Source organism: Monodelphis domestica, chromosome 3 (assembly GCF_027887165.1).
Source record: "Monodelphis domestica isolate mMonDom1 chromosome 3, mMonDom1.pri, whole genome shotgun sequence".
In the NCBI taxonomy this organism is placed as follows: domain Eukaryota; kingdom Metazoa; phylum Chordata; class Mammalia; order Didelphimorphia; family Didelphidae; genus Monodelphis; species Monodelphis domestica.
This window is the reverse complement of record NC_077229.1, coordinates 268,417,142-268,435,973: the sequence shown is the minus strand read 5'-3', so window position 1 is coordinate 268,435,973 and position 18,832 is coordinate 268,417,142. Positions and strand designations below refer to the sequence as shown.

Sequence of the window (18,832 nt, the reverse complement as noted above, 5' to 3'; positions counted from 1 at the left end):
AAAGTGTGCTTCCTCCAAAGAAACCTTTAATTTTTTATTGTCAAATTTTATAACCATTCCTCAATCTTCATTCTTCTTGTCCTCTCTGAATGAAAGAATAAAAGAAAAGGCATTTATTAAGCTTACCACATGCCACACACTAGGTATACAAATGGAAAAAAAAAATCAATCCCTGATCTCAAGAACTGAGGCCAAATTTGAACTTGGGAAGATGAATCTTCCTAACTCCAGGGTCAGCATTCTATCCACTGAGCCATCTAGCTACCTCCAAGGCATCTCTCTAATCCATCTCACTCTCTCCATTACCTAGCTACAACCCTAGTTCAGCCGCTCATCACCTCTCATCTGAACTATTTCAATAGACTCCTAACTAGTCTCTAAGCTTCCAGTATTTTCTCTCTAATACATCTTCCATATATCTTTCAAACTAATATTCCTAAAGCATAAGTCTGACCAAATCACTCCCCTGTTCAAAATACTTGAGCAGTTCCCTGTTACCTCTAGGTGATACAAAATATAATTACTCTCTTTGGCACTTAAAACCATTTATGATCTGCATCCAGACTACCATCTAGAACAATACATCTCACTCCTTCTCACTTATTCTATGTTCCAGACAGACTGGCCAACTTCTCCCTCTTGGTGGCATCCTATAACCTACTTCTGTGCTTTTGCAAAGGCTCTCCCCCTCCATGTTTGGAATATGCTCTTTCCTGACCTCCATCTCTTTCAATCCCTATTTCTTGCTTTCCTTCAAGATTTGGTTCATGTCATCTCCCTGTCCACCCAATAAAATTACTTCAATTCAAATATTTTCTTAGTGATACTGTCTGACAGTGAACCATGGAATACTAAATCTCATTAGATCAAAAGATTGTATATATTAGAGCTTGCAAAGATCTTGGAGGTTATTTTAAAGATAAGGAAACTGAAACCCGAAAGACACATGACTTACTCATAAGTAAACAGAAACAGGAATCAAATCCTTCCAACTCTAAAAATGGTTCTCTTTCCACTATACCAGGTTACATCTCCTTAATTCTCAAAAGAATTAAAATTACAAATAATCCAAAAGGCAATGGAAAATGCATAATGGTAATGACAATTTCTACTCTCAAGAAGAGGCAAGAAGGCATTTTGAAGAATAACTCCTGGGAAAGGAGGTAGGCTGACCATCTAATGAAAATGAAACAAAAGGGCAGCTTAGATGGCTCAGTGGATTGAGAGCCAAATCTACAGATGGGGTCCAAAGTTCAAATCTGACCTCAGACATTTCCTAGCTGTGTGACCCTAAGCAAGTCATTGCCTAGCCTTTCCTACTCTTCTGCCTTGGAACAAGTACATAGTATTAATTCTAAAGCTGAAGGTAAGGGCTTTAAAAAAAAAAGATGAAACAAAAATAGAAAATCTGATTGGCAAACTAGTGATACCAAAAAAAAGAAAGGGCTTCAGCACATTAGCTAGATCTTTTATGGAAGAATTGTGAAAAATGAATAAGAATCATATAAACAGATATGTGGAGGGATTCTGATGTATATCCTTTGAAGGAATATTCACTCTAATTGCAAATTCAAAGTATACAACAATGATGAGTCTAAAAGCATAAATAAGAACTTAAAGTTTAAAATGATATTCACTACTATTAGTGAATATCATTCTAAACTACTATTAGTAAATAAGGTGTAAATAGTTAAAAAAAAGTGACTTAAAAAAACTTTATAAATTTGATCAATAAATTTGTACAATATACCTTTTGCTTCTTTTAACAGATTTGTTTTGCCATGGTGGGTCGATCACAATTACATCATATTTTTCTCCATCTGGAAACAAAAGCATAACTTTAGGAGAAAAGTTCCTACATGGTAATCACAGATTATTAACATGAAAACTTCAATGTCATCCTTAAACTGAAATACATTCACCTAAATACAAAAAAACAGAAAAGGTAAAGCACTCAATCCAGTAAGTTACAATAAGAACAATTTATCTAAAAAGTCAGTATTTACTTTCTATGGTTATGGCTCCTTGAAATATAATAGCAATTTTCCCTTTTTGATGACTTTAAAATAAAAGGAGAAAGAAAAATACTCTTTTGCTAAGAATTTTTACTGCTGATTTTACCCCATGAATCAGATCAGTGTCTCCTTTCTTCACAATTTCAAGACAGTCCATTAGTTTCAGCAGTAGTGCTATAGCATAGTTGGTTCCATTTAAATATGTAGTAAATTACCTTTGTAATTTAACTTTCAGACTTTATAACATTATTAAGTGCATGTCAGACTGCCAATTGGCATCGTTTAAGGTTTTTAATTACTTGGCTAAGTGCTAGTTGCTTTATAACTTAGCATTTTATCTTTAAAGTGGCCAAATGAAAAAATAAATATGTATAGATTCAGTTCCAGCTGGCCTTTATACACAGTGCTTTCAAACAAGAGGTGTTTAAAATTCAGATTCTTTGCTCTATGCAGAAACACCTCAAGAAAGTCAAAGCAACTGCTTAATCATTAATTTACAAGTTACAACAACATCGTAAAAATAAAAATTTTGAAACACTTAAGAACTTTAATTAGTCAAGATTCCTGAGAGCCAATGATAGAACACTATCTAATTCTTAATAGAGAAGAGATAGGCTAAAAGAGATATACAGTGTTGGATAAGGCCAATACAGAAACATGTTTTGCTTGTCTGTGCATGTGTAACAGGAGTTTTGCTTTTGTTTTTGTTTTTCATTGGGAGTAAGGAACATGAGAGATTTAAAAATAAATGTTTCACAAATTTTTTTTAAAGAGAAAATACAAAAAATTTAGAAGTTATGTGAAAGATGATTATTAGCTAAGCAAATAATACTGAAAGTATTATTTTAAAATGATCATTTATATTCTGAATAGCAATTTTATGGGAGGTATTTACTCCTTTAAAAAGTCTTTGTTTTAACAGCAAAGGAAAGTAATGAATGCTGGAGGGGATGTGGCAAAGTAGGGACATTAATTCATTGCTGGTGGAGTTGTGAACTGATCCAACCATTCTGGAGGGCAATTTGGAACTATGCCCAAAGGGTGATAAAAGACTGTCTACCCTTTGATCCAGCCATAGCACTGCTGGGTCTGTACCCCAAAGAGATAATGGACAAAAAGACTTGTACAAAAATATTCATAGCTGCGCTCTTTGTGGTGGCCAAAAACTGGAAAACGAGGGGATGCCCATCAATTGGGGAATGGCTGAGCAAATTGTGGTATATGTTGGTGATGGAATACTATTGTGCTAAAAGGAATAATAAAGTGGAGGAATTCCATGGAGACTGGAACAACCTCCAGGAAGTGATGCAGAGCGAGAGGAGCAGAACCAGGAGAACATTGTACACAGAGACCAATACACTGTGGTATAATCGAACGTAATGGACTTCTCCATTAGTGGCGGTGTAATGTCCCTGAACAATCTGCAGGGATCCAGCAGAAAAAACACCATTCATAAGCAGAGGATAAACTATGGGAGTAGAAACACCGAGGAAAAGGCAACTGCCTGAATACAGTGGTTGAGGGGACATGACAGAGGAGAGACTCTAAATGAACACTCTAATGCAAATATTATCAACATAGCAATGGGTTCAAATCAAGAAAACATGTGATACCCAGTGGATTTACGTGTTGACTATGGGTGGTGGGGGGAGGAAAAGAAAATGATCTATGTCTTTAATGAATAATGCTTGGAAATGATCAAATAAAATATTTTTTAAAAAGTCTTTGTTTCTTTTTCTAAAAATAACAGAAATTAGCATCTGAAACTATCAAAAATTTTAAGTTTCTATATATAAAATTTCAGAGCAAGTTTAAAGGAAAAATTCAAATGGGAAAAATATTTGTGGTTCCACTTAACAAATTTTGACCTTTATTCAATCTTACACAAAGCAGATGACCACTTGAACATTTATGAGTCCCTGTATTCTATCACAAAATGGTAGAAATAGTCCCTCCAAAAAAGACTATAAAAGTACTTACAATTCAGAAGTGGCTGCATACAAGAAAGATCAGACAAAAGGAAGCTGCTTTTTGGTGGCAACAGGTATTTCTGTCCCATTAGAATAATAATCTTTGTAAAGTTTGAACTGTTTTGGGTAATTCGTGAAAATACATCCTGTTCTGGAACAGAAATATCTGCATCTATCGACTGTACTGTCTCAAGTTCATTTTCATCCACCAAAGGCAACTGCTTAGCCATGTCACATAGTTCTGCCAAACCACAGCTACCAAGTTCCACAGGAGTAGTTTTGTTATCAATTTCCTGTTCTTCTGAAAGGGAGCAAAGAAGACCACTTTTCAGGCCTTCTTGGACTAATTGTGTGGTGCCATCCAAAATCAGCCCCCTGATCTGAAAGGGAATAATAAAAATATATTAAGGAAATAGGCTTTTACAATGATGTGACTTCTATAGCAGTTAAATTCCAGCTAAATTTTTTGTGTTGTAAATGTTTAAATTAAAATCAATGTGCATTCTCAGTTTTGGAAGAGAACCAGTGGCATCACAGAGTGATATCTTGACTTGCTTATGAACTAAATTTAAGTGAGGCAGAGGTACAAAGTTGTCAGCCTCACCCTTTCTTCCCAGTCATCCAAGATGAGTGGCAAGACAAAATCTCACCTTGGTTTAGCCCATCTATGAGTCAGCTTTACTGGGGTCTGGCCACTGTGCTTGATACAGTTTGTTGGAGTCATAAGTGAGAGTTAGGTGAAAGTTGGACAACAAAGGAAGATAGCAGCCCTGAAAACAGCAAGTCCTCATATCAGAAGTGCTCGTCCTTGTTAAACAACCCTTACTTGTATGTACACAGATGGTCTCCTTATTGGGAGTATAAGCTCCTTAAAGACTTCTGTTTTTATATCCTCAATGTTTAGCACAGTTCCTGGAACATACTAAGTGTTTAATTAACACTGGCTGACTGATTGACTGGGTTCCCACACCACAGAAATCAGAGGTCCAGATCTTCTCTCCCAAAACCAGTAATTCTGTCAGTTAAGATTAAGATGAATCTAAATTTAGTTCTAACCATTAAATGCTAAAAAGGAATTAACAAAACTAATATGACAAAAAAAAAATAAAAAATATTGAGGGGCATGTGACAAAATTTGGAAGTTAAGACATCCTTGGTGAAACTTTGAAATGGAGAGCATTTTTGAGAGCAAATTGGAACCATGCCCAAAGAGCCATAAAACTGTGCATACACTTTGACCTAGCAATAACACTATTAGGTCTGTAACTCAAAGAGATCAAATATAGGGAGAAAGGATCATTTGTAGAAAGTTCTTCCCACCGTGGCAAAGAATTGGGAACTAAAGGTATGCCTACCAATTCAGGAACAACTGAACACCTTATAGTATATTATTGTAATGGAATACTATTGAGTCATAAGAAATGACAAACAAAACAATCATAAAAAAAAATCTGGAAAAACTTCGCAAAACGAAGTAAGAAGAACAAGAATATTGTATGCATAGCAACAATTATGTACTCTAGATGACAGCTTTTATCAACAATGCAAGGACCAAGGAAAACTCCAAGAGACTCATGACAAAAAAAAAGCTATCCACCACCATAAAAGGAATTGATGGAGTCTGAATGCAGACTGAGGCATACCATTTTCCCCTAGATCTCCTTCATGACTTTTTTCCTAGTATAAGCAATATGTATGTCTTCTTTCACATACCAAACATCAAAATATGTGTGGCATGATAACATATGTACAACCTATATCACAATACCTGCCATCACAGGATAGGAGGAGAGAAAGGGAGAGAACATGGATTGTAAAATATCAGAAAATGATTATTTTTTTTTTAAATCTTTACCTTCCATCTTGGAATCAACACTGTGTATTGGTTCCAAGGCAGAAGAGTGGTAAGGGTAGGCAATGGGGGTTAAGTGACTTGCCCAGGGTCACACAGCTGGGATGTGTCTGAGGCCAGATTTGAACCTAAGACCTCCTGTCTCTAAGCCTGGCTCTCAATCCACTCAGCTACCCAGCTGCCCCCTCAGAAAATGATTGTTAAAAATTATACTGATAAAAAATGAATTTAAAATTTTTTAAGGAATTAACTGTATATTATGTGGGTTTTAAAATTAATAATCAATGTTGATTATTAATTTTAAAACCCACAACTGCTATACATGGTGAACATGGGGATCATAGGTTGTGAATGTTAAAAACTGTAAATGCCAAAATTGTAAAGGTTTTGGCCAAACTGGTAAAGATAATTTTTAGTGTTTTGACTTAAAATCTAAATAAGTGGTCGCCATGGGAAATTCCCAAATATGAAAATACCCAAGTCAGTTGGGATTTATGGAGATTTTAATTTAATATAAATGAAGGAATTAAGGGAAGGAGAGAGAGAGAGAGAGAGAGAGAGAGAGAGAGAGAGAGAGAGAGAGAGAGAGAGAGAGAGAGAGAGAGAGAGAATTAATTGCTCTGGCTCAGGCTGAGCCAAGCTGTATAAAAGGGCCTAGGCCTGAGCTTAAGGGAGAGCAAGTGAGTCTTTATCACTCACCACAAGATCATCTCCAAGCTGGTTCTTTCGCTCCAAACTCCAACTCCCAAATTACCTTTTACCCCTTCCTTTTAAAGAAATTTTCTCTTATGTCACCTCCCCTAAATGTTCACGTCTACCAATCACAGTAGACGCTTTTTCCCAGGACTGCCCATTCTTAGTTCTCATCTTCTTTGGTTCTCACCTTCTCTGGTTAGATTAAATGCTCTGAGTACTTCACACCTCTTTTGTTAAGCTTGCCTTTTGTAAGTTACTTGACCTTTTAGGTACTAATTTAACCTTTATAGGTACTTAACACCTTTTTGTATTAGATGTAAAAAAAGACCTAGCTTAAGGTTCTAGCTTTACTATAAGTATGAGTTAAGGGCTTTTTATTGTTCAATCAGGAGTTTGCAACTTTATCTTCCCCTAAGGTACTGTCTGAGTAGGGTGGAGTAATTTTAAAAGTTCCCAATACATTCCTGATTAAGTATCTTCATTGTTAAAAAATGGGGAATAGCTTAATCAAATCTTCTAAAGTAGAATCTGAGTAGTTTTAAGACTCACAAGGTTTAGGGCTAAAAGGAACCTTATGAGCCATCTAAGTGCAACCTCTTATTTAACTGAGGCCCAAAATGGTTCAGTGATTGCCCAAGTTCAAATAACTAATAAGTAGCAATCAGGACTTCAACTAAATTCCTCAGATTACAACCCTAGAATACTTTCCACCACCCATATAGGTTATAAGGGCAGCTAGATGGCACAGTGAATGGAACACTAGGCCTGTAATTAGAAGGATCTGGATTCAAATCAGAAGGACCTGACCTCAGATACTTCTTAGGTTTGTGACCCAGGGCAAGACATTTAACCCCATTTGCATAGCCCTTGCCCTTCTTTCCTAAAGTTGTTCCTTGGGTTTAAAAAGGGTCTAAAAGGGTTTAAAAGAAGAAGGGGAAAAAAATAGCCTATGATGGACATATACTTGGGCAGGGAAAGCCTGCCAATAAAAGACAGTAATAGGAAGTAACCACAGATGGCTGAAGGAGGACAGAAAGCACCGGACATACAAACTGAGCATGGGCAGGTAGTGATGGATGATATCAAGAGAACTTCATTCAGGTCCTTTTCTAATGTATATAAAACTAACCAAAATAGTCACCATTCTTATTGCTATGATCCTCTGGTTTCATGACTTCTCAGCTTCTATTAGTTCATTTTCAGATAATAGATTATTGAACAAAGTATAATTCTCCTTTCCAGAAGATTCATTTGTAATTCAGTGACTGCTTACCAATTTATGTTATTATTCACTTTCCTGAGAATTTGCAATGGTAGCAAATCCTACAGTGTTAACAAATGAGACTAAAAATGGTTTTGATGACTTCCCTAGTTTTGCTAAATTATGTCCTGTTTTATAACTGTGGCATTCACATTTAGTATTAAGAATCATTTACTTGGGGGCAGCTGGGTGGCTCAGTGGATTGAGAGCTAGGCCCAGAGATGGGAGGTCCTGGGTTCAAATCTGGTCTCAGATACTTCCTAGCTGTGTGATTCTGGGCAAGTCACTTAACCCCCATTACCTCACCCTTACTGCTCTTTTGCCTTAGAACTAATAAACAGTATTGATTCTAAGATGGAAGGTAAGAGTTTTTTTAAAAAAAGAATCATTTCCTTAAATCTGGCACTCCTATACATTATTATCTAATGTACACACAAAAAAAAAACCCAAAGAAATAATATCTAACTATATTATATGTTTAAATTATTCATTTAACATTTTTCCAATATTTTATAACAAATTCTTAATATGTTGGGTAGAACACCACACAGACATTACTGCATCACTACACAGTTCTGCTTTTTGGTGTCCACAGTAGAGTTTCCAGGCAACAAAGTAGGTTCCAAAACAGATGAGAAAATACTTAACAGCTTGTCTAAAGAAGTCACTTCTCTTTCTTTAATTCTTTTGCCAAACCTTTGAAACAAGTGGTCTCTACTCAATACCTCCATATCATTACTACCACATATCTCTCCAAACCATTATATGGTTTCTGCTCTAATCATATACTAGAAGTCCTTCCTTTCACAAAGTTCACTAACCACCTCCATATTGCAAATGCAATAGCTTTTTGTACTCACCCAAGTGTAGTGAACATAAAGCTGGTCTCAAAGCCTACCATAATTCAGGGCTCAAAGTAAAGTATAGGTATCCCATCCACATCAAATGGGTTAGGGATGCAACAATTCTATGATCTGGAAAATCCAAATAAAAATTTTTGCCTTTTGCATTCTTTTCACAAACTTTAACATTTTGCTTATTTTAATCTTAAAAAAGAAATTGTGTATGCTTATGTTATTAAAAGATGAACTATTTTGGTATTACATAATACCATTCATATATTTTATGCATTTCTGAGTTTCTAAATTTTTTCTGTGTCATCTGTTGGCTTTTGTGTATCATCTGTAACTTCACAAAACTTTCAAAAAATTCCCTTCTAAATTCTTATGCTGATCTATGATATAGCAAAACCGTGATGGGCAAAGTCATGATGGAGACAGGATACCTATACTCAATAAAGCCTGGTTAACTGGTTTTCTCTCTCCTCTTTCTTTATCATTTGATGTCCCTTGACACTAGAGACAACTCAAAAAAAAAAAGTCACTGTAGAAAAGAGATAAGAAAATAGCACATAGCAAATAGGTCATTTTTAAAAAATTCCTTTTGCTAAAGTCAAGGCACCATTAAAATAAATTTTTAATAATTTATATTTTATAGTTTTATGCATATTTTTTCAAATTTTATTTGAAGTTATTTAGAGAAATGAACTAAATGGTAGGCTTGAGTTGGGAAAATGAGGATTCAAATATCCTCTATGACACCTATTACTTATCTGATCAGCAAGTCCCTTGGCCACTCAACACCTCAGGTTTCTTGCCAATCAAATTGATGAGGGCTGACAGCAGACAGTAAAGGGCAGTAATAGGAATGAGACTCTCATACTCTGAAGTCTTGCATTTCATACTAGTTAGCACCAGTTAAACATCAACTGCAATACCTATAGTTTCAGCATTAGTCAAGCATGAATTGCAGATTGATCAATTACCCACTCTATATACTGGATCTGTAATAGAAGAGCAGTGAGACTTCTCCCACATGATGACAAGGTGGACAATGGGGGAACATTGAACCTACAGACAGGGAACTGGCATTCCATAAGAATCCCCAAACTTGTACATGCTTCTTATTCCCTATGCCAACAAACCCCAAAACATAACTCCACCTGAATTTGGACTGGAAAATGGCAAATTCCAAGATCCCAATAAATGTGTCAAACCTGATCCATAGGGAGTGGAAGCTGCTACTCTACAGCAGAGCTACTACTCCATATTATCAGTTCCAAAGAGGTTACTCTACTAGCCCCTGGGCTTATCCGTCAGCCCTAAGACTACCTGATTAGCCCCCAGACTATTCCACCAATTAATAGGCTGTTATGCCATCATAAATCACTTCTTCTTCAAATAAAATTCTTTTCTTACTTCTGGATTGAACAGGGTTTAAGTCTCCCATTCTTGAGGTGAAACTCCATAACAAACTTGGATGTGTTTCTCCCATAATATGAAGATTCTACTATGGGAAGAACTTCTCTTACAGGACAGTGATGAGCAAATAAGATAACATATTTAAAGCACAGGCAGCTACATAGTACAATGGCTAGAGCACTGGGTCTAGAGTCAGGAATACTGTTCCTGAATTTGAATCTGGCCTTGGGCACTTACTAGTTGTTTGACCCTGGGCAAGTCACTTAACCCTATTTGCCTCAATTTCCTCCTCTGTAAAATGAGTTGGAGAAGTAAATGGCAAAATAATCTAATATCTTTACCATGAAAACTTCAAATGGGATCAAGAAGAGTCAGACACAACTGTAACAACTGAATGACAACTTGTAAAGCACTTTGCAAGTTTTTTTTACAGTACTAAATGTTAGTTATTATTTGTGTATCTGAATGTTTGTTTTGGTGATGGTTACAAAGGTAAGAAAAAAAAATTTTAGGATGTAATGCATTCATTATCATTCACATGAAAAAGGGCATTGAAATAGTAGAGGCATGAGTGTAGAGGATGAGGAAAGAGTTGTTGATTAAAAATAGATATATTTACACATGTCTACATGGATAGAACACAGCCACACTTACTGTCTCTCCAGAAAAGATATCATTTCCTTCAAAATAAATATTCTATCATTTTTGTCTTTGTATGTCTAGTGTCCAGCACAAAGAAGGAAATTAAGGTTTCATGATTGTGTGTTCTCATACCTTGACTTTAGTACTTTTTCTTGTAATAACCACCTTTCTGCTGATCCCATATTTGCTCAGACTCTACTTTGTATCAGATTGCTCTGTGTAAATGCCAGAGCTATAAGGATAATTTTTAGTGTTTTGACTTAAAATCTAAAATAAGTGGTTGCCAAGGGAAATTCCCAAATATGAAAAATACCCAAGTCAGCTGGGATTTATGGAGAGTTTAATTAATATAAATGAAGAAATTAAAGGAAGGAGAGATAGAGAGAAAAAAAAAGAGTGAGAGAATTAATTTAAACTGCTCTGGCTCAGGCTGAGCCAAGCAGTAGAAAAAGGACTAGGCCAAAATGACCTAGGCCTGAGCCTAAGGGAGAGCGAGTCAGTCTTCATCACACCACAAGACCATCTCCAAGCTGGGTTCTTCCACTCTGAACTGAAATTACTCTCCAAACTGAATTCAATTGTCTCCTGACTTTTTACCCCTTCCTTTTAAAGAAATGTTCTCTTATGTCACCTCCCCCAAATTTTCACGTCTACCAATCACAGTAGACGCTTTTTCCCAGGACTGCCCATTCTTAGTTTTCACCTTCTTTGGTTTTCACCTTCTCTGGTTAGATTAAATCTTCTGAGTACTTCACACCTCTTTGTTAAGCTTGCCTTTTGTAAATTACTTGGCCTTTTTGTGATTAATTTAACCTTTACAGGTGCTTAACACCTTTTTGTATTAGATCTAAAAATACACTTAGCTTAGCATTCTAGCTTTTACTATAAGGTATGAGTTAGGGACTTTCATTGTTCAATCAGGAGTTTACAACTTTATCTTTCCCTAAGGCACTGTCTAAGTAGGGTTGTGAATCTTAAAACTGCTCAGACTATACCTTAGATTTGGTTAAGCTATTCCACCATTTTAAACAATGGAGGTACTTGATCAGGAATGTATTGGGAATTTTAACATTACTCCATCCATACTGAGCTAGATCTATTTTTAGATCTAATACAAAAGGGTGCTAAGTACCTATAAAGGTTAAATTAATCACTAAAAGGTCAAGCAACTTACAAAGGGCAAGCTTAGCAAAGAGGTCTGAAGTTTTAGTCTACTCAAGAGAAGGTGATAAAAAAAGATGTGAACTAAGAATGGTCAGTCCTGGGGAAAACGTCTACTGTGATTGGTAGATGTGAAAATTTAGGGGAGGTGACATAAGAGAAATTTCTCTTTAAAAGGAGCTGGCTCTCTCTGAACTTGGTTGGAGTTCAGTTTGGAAGCTGAATTGGAGGGTCTCTCTGAACTTAGTTGGAGTTTGCTTGGGATAAATCTTGTGGTGAGTGATAAAAAACTGACTAGTCTCTCTTAAGGGTCAGGCCTAGGCTCTTCCTACTATTTCCTCTTACTCTGTCTCTCTCCCTTCTCTTATTTCCTTCATTTATATTAATTAAAATCTCCATAAAACCCAGCTGACTTGGGTATTTTCATATTTGGGAATTTTTCCCATGGCAACCACTTATTTTTGATAAAAATCAAGACACTAAAATTATCTTTACAGTTTTGGCAATTCACAGTCTTGAAAACCATATTTTTCACAGTCACAGGGTGGAGTAATTTTAAAAGTTCCCAATACATTCCTGATTAAGTATCTCCATTGTTACAATAAGGCAATAGTTTAAATAAAATCTTCTAAGGTACAGTTTGAGTAGTTTTTAAGATTCGCATCTGATATTGCCTCAACCAAGGCCTGAATTCCCTGATCTGCCCTATTTTCTGGCCTGCTGAGACCCAAAGGGATATCCAAACTACATAGTTTTCTAAATTCAGATTATCAGCATGCTATTTCTTCATGACATCTCCATTATCTACTCTCACAATTACAAGTATTGCCTCTATGCTGATGACACCCAAATCTATTGTTTCTAGCTCTGACCACTTATCCAAATGCAGTTCTCTATTCAGAACTGCCTTGTGTACACTTCATCTTGAAAAATCTATTACCTTAAAGTGTATTCATGTTTAAACTAATTTCATGAGTAAAAAATGAAGGGTAAACAAGACAAGCATTTATTAAGCACCTACAATGTGCCAGGTAATGTGCTAAGTACTAGAATACAAATATAAAAAGCAAACATGGTCTCAGCCTTGAGGAGCTGACATTCTAAAGGAGGAGATGTGCAAAAAGAAATGTAGGATAGGAAGAGGCAACTTCAGTCAAGTATAGGTTCAAGCTATATTTGAAGAATAACTTCATGTATGAAAGAACTTAGGGGTCTTTTGTTTAACCTTCTACCTCACTTAAGAATTCACTCTATAATAATCTCTGAGAAAAGGTCATCTGACCTTAGCTTAAGTATTCCCTGATTAAAATAATAAAAAACAGAACTATAATTCATCTAACATAGCTTAATTTCACTCATGTTACTGCACTAAATATTAGGAAATGCTAATGTAATCTAAAATGTAAAGCATCATTTGAATGTTTTACAAAGTAGTTTATTATGTCTACTAAATTTTGGCTAACAAGTCAGGTGAGAATCCTTAACTTTGGGAGAATAAATGATTATACTATTTGCTGGTCTTATTCTGTTTCGCATAAAGTTTCCATTATGATCAATAAATATTTGAAACTTACTTTTGTATGGTATTCCATAGCATCCAATTCACCTTGATTGAATACAATAGATCTTTTGTTTTTCTAAAGAGAAAACAAATACAAGAAAAAAATTAAGGTAATGCATCAGGATACCTGAGACTTATAAAACGTATAAGCAATTTCTTCTGCCACATTCCCTTTTTTGGTTGTATATTTTGGTCCTTTCTGGTGATGACCATGTACTTGGGCTAAATAAAGGCAAAGAATTTGGACTAGTAATAAGCTTTTCCCATATATAAAACTGATTAAGAATCAACAGTACAAATCATAACAGGTACCAATGTGTCACCTGTTGACACCAAGTATAATTAAGAAGTTGTACTTAACAAAATGCAGCAATCAAGAAGTCTATTTCTTTTACCAACATTAGCATCAAAAGTACACAAAGCAGAGTAGACATTGCACTGTAACAAACACAATCTTTACTATCAATTAGCATATACAGTTTAATTATACTAAGCTAACTTCTTTTCTCAACTAATGAAATGCTCAGACAAGTAGAGTAGTAATATTAATTCTATCAAGAAAAATTTGAGCTTCATATGCTCTTATTTGTTTGTCTAACCGTTATATACAAATTATCTATATCAATAAAGTATAATGTACTTATCATACTTGATATTATTATTAAAATATTCTGGTTAGCTTTCTAACCTACCTCAACATAGAAATATGAATTAGTTATTGTTATAAGGTCAAAGAAACCAAATTTATATTTATTATCATATCTATCTTACCTTATTAATAAGAGGTCCTGATAGAATTTATTAATAAAAATCTCTTTATTTCATTTTGTGCTACAATATTTCCTAAGATATAGAAAGATAAATCTATTCAACATATGGAACAAGAATGTCACGTAAAAGGCAATATAGTAGATTCAAAGTCGAAACAGAATTTCTACCTCCAACAACCTACAAGGTGATTTTAATGTTGCATTTTTTTTCTATGAAATTAGGAAAATACCCAAGACTTTGGGATGAATTTTTCTAATATTCAAAGACTGAAATATTGATTATTGATCTATTGCTCAATTGATTATTGCTCTTTGTCTCAGAGGTACCAAAAGATAGAATGTAGATATTGACTTCCAAGTTATTCAATGAAATTAATTTCAATTCGTATTCTACTTCCATTGTTCCTAATTTCTTTAAAATGTTAGATTTCTAAGCCTTAAAAATTTGAACTTATCAAGAAATAAAACTTTTCTGAAAGTATCCACCAAATCTGTTTGTTGCTTTTGAATTACTGGAAAGGGTAAAACATGGAATAATATTTTGGCTACTACTACAATTTCTAAATCAAAAATTCCTTTAAATCTATGGGGTAACTGCATTTGAAACAATTTTCCTCAGTTTAGAATTAAATTTACTGAGCCTTCTCAGGAATATAGAAGGTAGGCAATTTCCAACTCCTTTTCCTCTGCTAAAATTTTCTAACAGATATGGGATAATAGATTTAGTTAGAAGAAACTTAAGTGTTCATCTATTCCAATGCCTAATTTTACAGATGAGAAAACTGAAGTCACAAAGCTGAAACAAACCGTGATCATCTTTATATATTTTCTCTTATTTATTCCTTAGTATGAAAAGAAATTATCTGAACTGTCTGAAATTATTCAACGTGTAAAAGATACATTTTCTTAGGAAACATCATACCTTCCTAACAGTACAAACAGAATCTTCATCTTTAACACATTCTTGATTTTCACAGTTGAAACTGTTGATACTACTATTCTTTTGAGTCTCCACTTTATTTCCTTGTCGGAATGCTATGCAATCAGTTGTGGTTACATAGGGTTTAGTAACATTAAACAGTTCAGCTCGAAATGTATATTTTTGCATCAACACTTTATTTTTTTCTCTTTCATCAGTCTCTGGTTTAGTGACAAGCTCATAGACCTTCGATGTGGCTGAAAGTTCAACAGGCAGTGTAGAAGTTACATTAAGAGAACCACAGTGAGGAGATGAGATGGGCACAGTTTTATTGGAAGTTGGCTCACAGTGCTGGCAGAGTTGGTAATCAATGTTATTGATGAAGGCAAGATGATCCAGTAGCCATCCCGATGACAACTGATGCACAACAGACATAGTCTCTTCTTATGAAAGTCCTTTAGAAATGAGGAACTAAAATTTAAAAATTATTTTTCAGATCAAAATTATGATTTTTATTAATTTTAATAAAAATATAACAACCAGTTTATATGTGAGAATTTAACATGATGGTATGTCTACCCAAAAGAAAATTTGAAATTCAACTATATAGCATGTGGTAGATTCTGAGGAAAACTTTCAAGTTAAAACATATAAATTTCATTTCATTGATACCAAAGTATCCTAGTCAGCTTACTAATTCAAAGTTTTTTTTGTCATATTCTACATCAATTTATTTAAAACCATTTTTATATGATAAATTCTGTCCCATTTCTATAAATCCATCTGAGACTTTCATTTTCTACATCTCTCCATCATTTCAATCCCTGCCCTGGATCCCAAAAGACAAACCTATTTCCAAGCAAAAATATTAATAACTTCACTATTGTTATAATGCTTTAAGATTTACAAAGTACTTTCATCAACAACCTTATGAAAGATAATATATAAGTATTACTATACTCACTTTATAGATAAGAAGGTTGATATTCATCTTATCAACCCAATGCCAACCACAATTTCAAAAGAATATGCTATTCACTTCAGAGAGAAAGCTGATTGACTCAAGAGTACAGATTGAAGCTTTTTTTTTGCTTCATTCTTTTTTTCTTTTTTGGGGCATGGCTAATGCAGGAATTTGTTTCATGTAATGGATCCTGTCTGCTTTCTCAATAGGTAGGGGAGGGATGGAAGACAAGGAAGAATTCAAATCTGAAAGCAAAATAAAATTGAATTTTTTTAATTAAATAATTTTATTAAATTGTGGTTCCAATGGTTTAATAAACTTGCCCAGAATTACATAATTAGTGAATATCAGAGCCAAACTTAAGTTCTATTCTCATGATTCTTAAGAACAATGCTTCCCACTCTACTATGTTGCCTCTCATGCTATTGGGAAGTCACCTAATCTTTGATTTCTAGTGACCATGTGCTAAAGGTAAGGTAGAATGCAATTGTGATAGTAAATAAAGAAGCTTTGAAAAAATTAATAAAAAGATTAATTATCACCAGTTAATCGCTTCTCTTCTTTGGAATTCTTTTGAGAATTGATTGTTCGTGTCCTTTTATCACGTATCTATTGGGAAATAGCTATTAGTCTCTCTCTCTCTCTCTCTCTCTCTCTCTATATATATATATATATATATATGTATATGTATATACACACACATATGTATATGTATATGTAATATTAATTGTAATAGTTGTTCATAAATCTTAGATATTAGATAGTTGCCTAGCTAACTTAGAAATTAGACCCTTATTAGAAATATTTGATACAAAAAAAAATTTTCCAATCTTATCACTTTCTTTTTCATTCTAATTGTAAAAATGTTATTTGTTCAAAACCTTTCCAATTTTATGTTATCAAAATGATCTATTTTATCTTTATAACCACCTTCATCTCCTCTTGGATTAAGAATTTACTGTCCACTTTCAGTCAAAATGGATGCCTAACTTAAGGTAAGTCCCTTAAACAAATCTATTATGGTAAAAACATGAAATTGACAACAAACTGAATAATGAAGAATTCTAATCAGAGAGCATAGAATACTTTACCTGTCATATCTCTGGAGAAAGGGAAAATATATGACCAAATGAGAGATAGAGAACATTATGAGATAAAAAATGAATAATTTTTATCATAATAAATTTTAAAGGTTTTATACAAACAAAACCAATGTAACCAAGATTAGAAGGGAAATAAATTGGGAAGAAAAAATTTATGGCAAATTTCTGTGACAAAGATTTCATTTTCAAATATATGTAGACAAATTTATAAGAACACAAGTCATTCTCCAATTGACAAATGGTCAAAGTATATGAACAAGTAGTTTTCAGATGAAGAAATCAAAACTATCAATAATCATATGAAAAATCACTCCTGATTAGAGAAATAAAAATTAAAACAACTCTGAAGTACCACCTCACACCTATCAGATTGGTCAGTATGCAGTAAAGGAAAATTATAAATGTTGGAGGAGTTGTAGCAAAATTGGGACACTGATGCAATACTGGTGGAGCAGTGAACCAATCCAACCACTCTGAAGGGAATTTGCTCAAAGGGCTATAAAGCTATGGATCCTCTTTGATCCAATAAAATGATCACTAGGTCTGTATCGCAAAAAAATAGAAGGGGAAAGGGCCTACTTACACAAAAAATATTTCTAGAAGATCTTTTTGTGGTGGCAAAGAATTGGAAATTGAAGGGATGTCCATCAGTTGGGGTATAGCTTAACAAACTATGTATTTGATGGTGATGAAATACTATTTTGCTTTAAGAAATGATGAGCAGGATGATTTCAGAAAAAGCTGGAAAGACCTATGTGAAATAAATAGAACCAGGAGAAAAATACAATAGCAACAATACTGTATGATGATCAACTGTAAAAGGCTTAGCTACTCTCAGCAATACATTGATCCAAGACAATTCCAAAGGACTTTTGACAAAGAATGCTATCTACCTCCAGAAAAAGAAGTAATGGAGTTAGAATGAAGATCAAAACATACTATTTCTAAATTAATTAATTTGTGGTTTTGTTTTGGAATTTTCGTTTTATGTAAGTATTCTCTTAGAGCAATGATCAATATGGAAGTATGATTTGTATGATATAACCCAGATCAAATTGCTTACCATCTCCAAGAAGGGGGAGGGAAGGAGGAGGAGATAATTTAGATTTCAGAAAATGTGTGTTGAAAACTATTATTATACATAATTGGGAAAATAAAATATTTTTAAAATAAATAAGAATTCTAATGAGAAATATAGCAATAGACTTCTTCCACCTTAGAACTTCACAAAAAGGATGGCTGCCATAAGAAATAATAATAAAATGGGTCTCCAGCAAAGCCTGAGTCAGAATAGGTGATTATAATCAAACATGACCCAGACACAGCAGCTACTCAGGCAAAATTTCCCCTCTCATTCCAATACACTTCACCAGTCATTCCCATGGCATATAGGGTATATGTGATTTGGGCAGTGGTTGGTGAGTGAATCCCCTTAAACTCACATACATTCATTCACACATACTCTTACACACACACACACACACACACACACACACACACATACTCCTTGGGAAGTTTTTTTCAGTAGGAAAGAGAGGATAGCATAGGATGAGCAGAAATGGATAGACTGTAATACACATCACAGATCACATTTTTCTCCAAAAAACATATAAAACAAACACAAAAAATATCCTTCTTCTGAATATCCCTATTTTTT

At 34.3% G+C, this 18,832-nt stretch overlaps 1 protein-coding gene across 10 annotated transcripts in view; it reads right to left on the bottom strand.

Annotated features, from left to right (window-relative positions):
- Window positions 1-18,832, bottom strand: part of METTL4 (methyltransferase 4, N6-adenosine) — a 40,516-nt gene that overhangs the window by 13,914 nt on the left and 7,770 nt on the right. For 6 of the 10 annotated variants that reach the window (XR_008917680.1, XM_056823759.1, XM_007487651.3 and 3 more), the window contains 5 exons: window positions 16,073-16,317; window positions 15,112-15,579; window positions 13,433-13,495; window positions 3,996-4,365; window positions 1,751-1,820 (listed from right to left, as the gene is read on the bottom strand). Coding sequence is in view for 9 of the 10 variants with exons in the window: in XM_056823759.1 (XP_056679737.1) it covers window positions 1,751-1,820; window positions 3,996-4,365; window positions 13,433-13,495; window positions 15,112-15,543 (935 nt within the window). In the remaining variant the exon portion in view is untranslated. The remainder of the gene's footprint in view (window positions 1-1,750; window positions 1,821-3,995; window positions 4,366-13,432; window positions 13,496-15,111; window positions 15,580-16,072; window positions 16,318-18,832) is intronic. The other 4 variants (XM_056823766.1, XM_056823761.1, XM_056823763.1 and 1 more) reach the window with 1 other exon arrangement.